The sequence below is a fragment of the Atta colombica genome, unplaced genomic scaffold, assembly GCF_001594045.1.
Source record: "Atta colombica isolate Treedump-2 unplaced genomic scaffold, Acol1.0 scaffold107, whole genome shotgun sequence".
NCBI classification, from domain to species: Eukaryota; Metazoa; Arthropoda; class Insecta; order Hymenoptera; family Formicidae; genus Atta; species Atta colombica.
Window position 1 is genome coordinate 1,055,197 of NW_017259192.1, and position 6,247 is coordinate 1,061,443.

Sequence of the window (6,247 nt, forward strand, 5' to 3'; positions counted from 1 at the left end):
GGTTATTTTTCAAGCTTGTTTTAGAAAGAAAAGCCTAGAAATTAATTTCGGAATCAAATTTTCCACATAATTATTAATTTTTTGTATAGGTATTTAACAGTACGATGCCCTTTAATAAAGTAGATAAAGATATATCTTACAAGTAAAACTTAGAAAACAACATTATGTTCATCTAAAGATGGTTACATTCGTCTAAAAGATAAAACGGAGATTAGCAGTACAACGAGGCTTTATTTCAAAGCGACGTTGACATATTTGTTATTGGTGAATTAATCGACCTCTGGCATCAAATACAGTATCCGGCGATTAAATGATAAATCCTAAATCGCGAAATTGAAAGAGCCGTTCGCCAGATCGCACCTAATTTTAGGCTGTTCCTCCACCCTCTACCCTCGTTTCGATTTAACGTAACGACTAATTAGCGTAACGACTTTGTGAATCGGCAGATCGGACCGAGTGACCAAGAACTCGCTCGTTTTTTTTTTCAGAATCTGAATGGCTTTTGAGTTGCGAGATCAGGGCCGTAGTTAGCGCGCCCATGCTACAATAGGCGAGTTGTGCGGCCTGGTGAATGAACCGGTGTGCTCGGCCGTCAATGGCGACCTGTCGTCTGACTCTTGCTACATTAACTCCTTTACAAATCTGCCTGTTGCAAATCCTACCGTCTTTAACGAGGCCCTCTTAAACGCTTCGACACCTTGTCCATCGATGTTTGATATCGTTACGCGGTTTGTCGCCACGTGCCCGACGATCCTCGATTCGCGCCGCACTGTTCGATCTTGTGGTGTGACAAACATTCGCGCGATATCAATGTGAAACAATCGGCGAAATGAGTACATTTAGAATTGAGTGAGACAAGACAATTGAAATTTAACTCTCCGCTGGTTAGCGAATTAGAATCTTTAACACTAGAAAGACCGAGGCATAGCCAATTTGGTTCCTTGCGAAATTCAAACTGCTATAACTTTTTTCAACTTTGCTTCCACATGACATCCTTTTATGGCTTTCCATCATCTTTCATATTTTTAATTTCAATAAAAGAAATTCTCAATTATATACATAAAATGATTGAATTTTTATTTGTATAGAAGGACTGAGACAACCAATTTGGCTCCTTGCAAAGTTCAAATTGTTATAATTTTTTCCAACTTTGTTTCCACGGATATCCTTTTGTGATTTTTCTTCTCATTTGTAAATAATAAAATTTAATTATAGTACAAAATTTTTCAATTACATATAGATAAGACAATAAAAAAAAATATACGCCAAATGCATAAAAAGATGTCGGATATTACATTCTTCTATAATAATAGTAAAAATTCGTTAAAGCTTTGACAAACGTCAGAATTAAAAAAAATTTTTATATCAATACACAATCAAAAATTTGCTTTATTTCTTGAAGACCCTGAGGGAAAAGTTAAAATTCACGTTGGCGATGAAAGATTAAATAAGATTAAATGAAAAATCTTCAATTTATGTTAACACCTCTGATGATCTTTGATGACTGGTGCTATCGAAATTTTTTGAAAAACGCTTGTAGAAAGTAATTTATCTGATATGAAATTTTGAATGCCATAAACATTACATAACAATATAAAGTTAAAAAAATTAGTACTAATTAACATATACAACTACGAAGTCTCATTTAATATAGAAAGAAAGGTTTTGCTAAAGTATCTAAAAATTTAAGTAGATATAGAGAATAATTTTGTTGGATTATCTAAATAATTACGTAGAACGCTTAAATGTTGATTAACTGAAAAATAATGCTAATATTCAACCAGTTTAAGTATCCTACATAATTATTTTAATGTTTCAAACAAAATTAAATTAATTTTCAGATCTGTATCTCGCTAAATTTTTTACATTATACTTCAGTAAAAATACCGTCTTTTTCGTATTTAATCATATTATATAATATTTTGTCATTATGATAATACAAATTCTACGTGGATAAGACATGTAAGATAACAGCGATAAATAATTTGCACAATTTCATAACTTTGTTGCAAAACCGAGAGACATAACTGTCCGAGACACGTTCGCGCTTCATATGATCGAGTAATTTCGACACCTGTATTTTCGTCGAGTGGACACTTTGTAGCAAAACGTATCGCTTAGCACCGGTGGATATTCAAATATTTATTCGTAGTGCAGACGCGGGCTTGTCTCTTCTCAAGTTATATGATAAACTATTTAGATTATACATTCCTGCGTGCGCTCAATGTTCACGAACGACTCGCGCGTGCCATCAGTTTTTCAACTTCTACCATCGACGGATTCAAGTGTCCGTCACTCTGCTGTCGTTCTGGCACTGTCTAATCTAACTAAACATATCTCAAATCTGTTCTTAAAACGGGAGCGTGTCATGATTCGCGGCACAGCTCTCCGAGTGGATCGGTTATCGTCGAAACGCACTCTTTAAAATCCTCTTGGAGGATTTTCCTAGAAATTTCTTCGTTTAATTAAAGAGTACAGTATCTGGATGAATTTGTAAAGACCGCAAAGAAAAGTTTTTATAGTGAGTGGTTCGAAAAATACTAACTCTTTGATGTCATTTTGTATCACTATCTGAATATTGTGTAAAAATATAGCATTAAAATGAATACATTATACAATAAATTTTATTTTCAGTCCAAATGTGAAATATTAAAGAATAATAATAATAAGTAAATGTATATATGTATCTGTATTAATAAAAAATAATAGTATCCCTGGTAGAAATGTATGCACTTTTCCTTATCCATTCGATTACTATCTAATATTATTGTATTAAATTAATATTATTGTATTTAATTATAGCAATATTGTGTAGGGAATGATGAATAGGATTTGATAGTTTTATTCAGTGACTAAAGTAGTTTTCTTGATAAAAATATGTGCAATTTGCGTACTTATTATTTAGTAAAAAATTTTAATTAATAACTTATTATTAATTAAAATTTTGAATCGTTCATTTATTGTCCTGTTTTTTGTTTATAAATAGGTTCATATTTTGCACATCTTTTATACATAGTAACTACAGGCAAAGTGTTCATTTTGATTGCAATCCTAAGTTATAATTTTACTTCTCAGTTACTAGATGGAGTTAATATAACTGTAACGGGTAACCGCTAAAAAATGCATGAAATTTCTACCAGGAATATAAAATAAAAGAAACCTCGAGTATGCCATAGTGAGAATGGCGTCGAAGGGCTAATATAGTCGCGTATCTTGCATCTAGACCCTGTTAGAATAGCTAGACTCAAGAAAGGGGCGATGGCGACGCGTCCACGTTTTTTCCTCCTAATCCGCTCACATCGACCAGACCCCATTAATCCTCGTAATTATTCGCGTCGCGATTGTCCGACATCGCGGACAGAATTAGTACGGTAGAGATATCATCCCAGGCGATTTCCACCTGTCTGTTCGTCCGGGGTTCCGCCGCTCCCTGGCGATGATTGTGCCCGTATCTCTGGCGAAACTCCGTCGTCGCGGAGACCGAGTCTCGAGTCTCGTCGCGCGCCGTAAATCATGGACCCTGCGCCCCCTCCCGCAGTGATCTTTCAGATTTAATTCGGTACTAACATAATTAGCGGCGGTGGCAGGCGCATACGCCTCGTCTCGCTCTGCTCGCAGCACCTGCCGTGCTCTCGCGAGTTTCCCCTCCCTCGGAGAAATATGTACATATAGCTGAGGATCGTTCTCGCGAGGAGACGATCCTCTCGGCTATATTTCTCCGTCTCGTCCGACTCCGCTTCGCTCTTTCTCCGCCTTGTTCGTCGGGTTCCACCCCTGCTTTCCGCTTTCTACTCTCGCGAATATCGTCCGGATAAATCGGCGTACGGCCAAATGGAGAAGAGAGCGATGCCGGCTGACGACGCGGGCTTTCAGCGCCAATTACCAGTCGTCTTGCCTCCCTAAATGACTCGATAAAGACTGCAACGAAAAGGAACGAGGCGACGAGTGAACGCGCGCATTTCACGTGCTATTTCGGATGACTGATATTTTTTCATTTGCCAATTTTCATCTGCATTTTATTTCGCCAATATCGTCTAACATCGCATTTGAATATTACTAATACTATAGATTATTTTTTGATATTTTGTAAATATTTTATTATTTTTTAACATTCTTTTCGACAGTATGTGCCCTTTAAAAATACAAAATAAAAAGAAGATCAAAAATATTTTAATTTAAACAGATTACGTAAATTAATAATCAATTTTTTATCAAGTGCCTATCAAAATATTTTGTAGTATTTGTTCTTTGTTTATTGCTATAATTCTTCTTTGTGTGTAATTGAATTTAAATGTTTGCTTTTTAAAAATGATATACATCTAGAAATGTATACAGTTTTCTTAGAAATTCATCCAATTACTATTTAGTATATTATTCTCATTAATTGTAATAATATTGTGTAAAAAATGAGACTTTGATCAGTATTTTATTTTAGTGACTCTAAAGCAATTTTCTTAAAAATGTGTAACCTACAATTTACATATTTGCTCAATTATTGTTTATAGTATTAAGATAAATTATTATTAGTTAAAATACTGCGTAGTCCATTTATTGTCCTGTTTCTATTTAGTAAATATTTAGATTTTACGTATTTTTTGTGAGCAATAACTGCAGGCAAAGCAGCAATCTTAACTAAAATTCTAAGTAGTTTTACTTTTTTAATGATTAGATGATTAGATATTCAATGTAACTATCCAGTAAGTTGCTCAAAAAATATACGAAATATCAAGACACTCCAAACCAAAAGTTTGGAAACACTTTTTAAAAATTAACATTTGATTTATTCAAATATTCATAATATGTTTTTTAAACGGTAATTCTTTAGATTCAATTACTATTATTGAAGATTTGTTAAAAAATTTTATTATTATAAATATATTTGAGTAAGTAATCTCAATAATATCAATTTTTAAAAAATGTTTCCAAACTTTTGGTCTAGAATATGTACGGAAGAAAAAATGTTACTAAAACTCTCAAATTTTGCTGGATATAGATCTGGAAATAATTTTATTGAACAATCAAAATAATTATATTAGAGACTAAAAAATAATAAGCAATGTTACAAGAAATTTTGATATTCTAGCAATTTGAATTTCCAATATAATTTATTTTAATGATCCAGCAAAATTATTTTCAGATCTTTATCTAATGTAAAAAGATTTTAGATCTTTCAGCAAAATCGTTCTTTCTGTTTAGATGATTGTAATTTAATTATTACTATTATATTTTCCAAAAATATTGCTCTTTATGAAACTGTCACTATATTCGTTGTTATAAATTTAAAAAAATGCATTTATGTTACATGATTATCTGCTAAATTAATTAATTTATCAAAAAATAACTAAACTCTCAAACAATTAATAATTAATAAAAATTGGAAAAAAGAGTAATTAGCCTGCGAAATTAATATTAATATCTTATAATTAATACAATTAACAATTGTATTAATTGTAAGGTATTAAAAGTGCACTGAAGATAGTTTAATGTAAACCGAAATATTTAGATAATTTAATTTAAAAATAATACAATTGTTAATTATCAACTTACTGGGCTCTATTCCTTTTCTCAATTTTCATTAATTATTATTTTATGTTGTGTGATTATATGCTAAGTTAAAATGCATACCTTGCAGTAGCTTGCCTACAGCATCGTCCAAAGAATTATTGCTGCCATGCTCGTTGGAAGAGCTAGCTTTATTCTCCAATGATTCCAATGATGGCAAGCCATTATTATTATGATGAGACTCCATTTTTATTTCCGTTAAACGCAGAAGAACACTGACACTCTCTCACTGATGGCTGTCGATGCCCACGATCACCAACAACTATGTTTTTCATAGATATAATAAAGATTTATGAACTCAAAAACATACTTGATACACAAATGTCAAAAATACCATTTAAATAATCATCGAAAAATCAAATGGCAAATTTCGAGGAGACGTAAAATGCATCTCGTGGATATCAGTCATAGATAAGAGAGTTTCTCGGTAAGAAATCTCCGTTGCAGGAAGAGAGAGGAGCTCGATAATTAATCGAGGGTTATCATGGCGCGATTAATCGGGTCGGATAGGTCGCCAAATCTTCTTTATGGCTACTTAGTCGACCCCGCGCGACCGTATCCGTATCGAATATACTTTTTTTTTTCTTATCCTGATTGATTAAACCGATTCCCGTGAACTCGTAGATCACTCAGAGATTCACTTCGTTATCAGCTCCGGGAAATATTAAAACGGAAACCGATGCGA

General features: G+C 33.0%; 1 protein-coding gene across 1 annotated transcript in view; it reads right to left on the reverse strand.

Moving 5' to 3' along the window:
• LOC108693149 (transcription factor Sox-8-like) overlaps positions 1-5,749 on the reverse strand; it is a 14,890-nt gene extending 9,141 nt beyond the window's left edge. Inside the window, exon 1 of the mRNA XM_018201926.1 lies at positions 5,626-5,749. Coding sequence (XP_018057415.1) covers positions 5,626-5,749 — 124 coding nt within the window. The remainder of the gene's footprint in view (positions 1-5,625) is intronic.
• Positions 5,750-6,247: the final 498 nt, after the last annotated feature.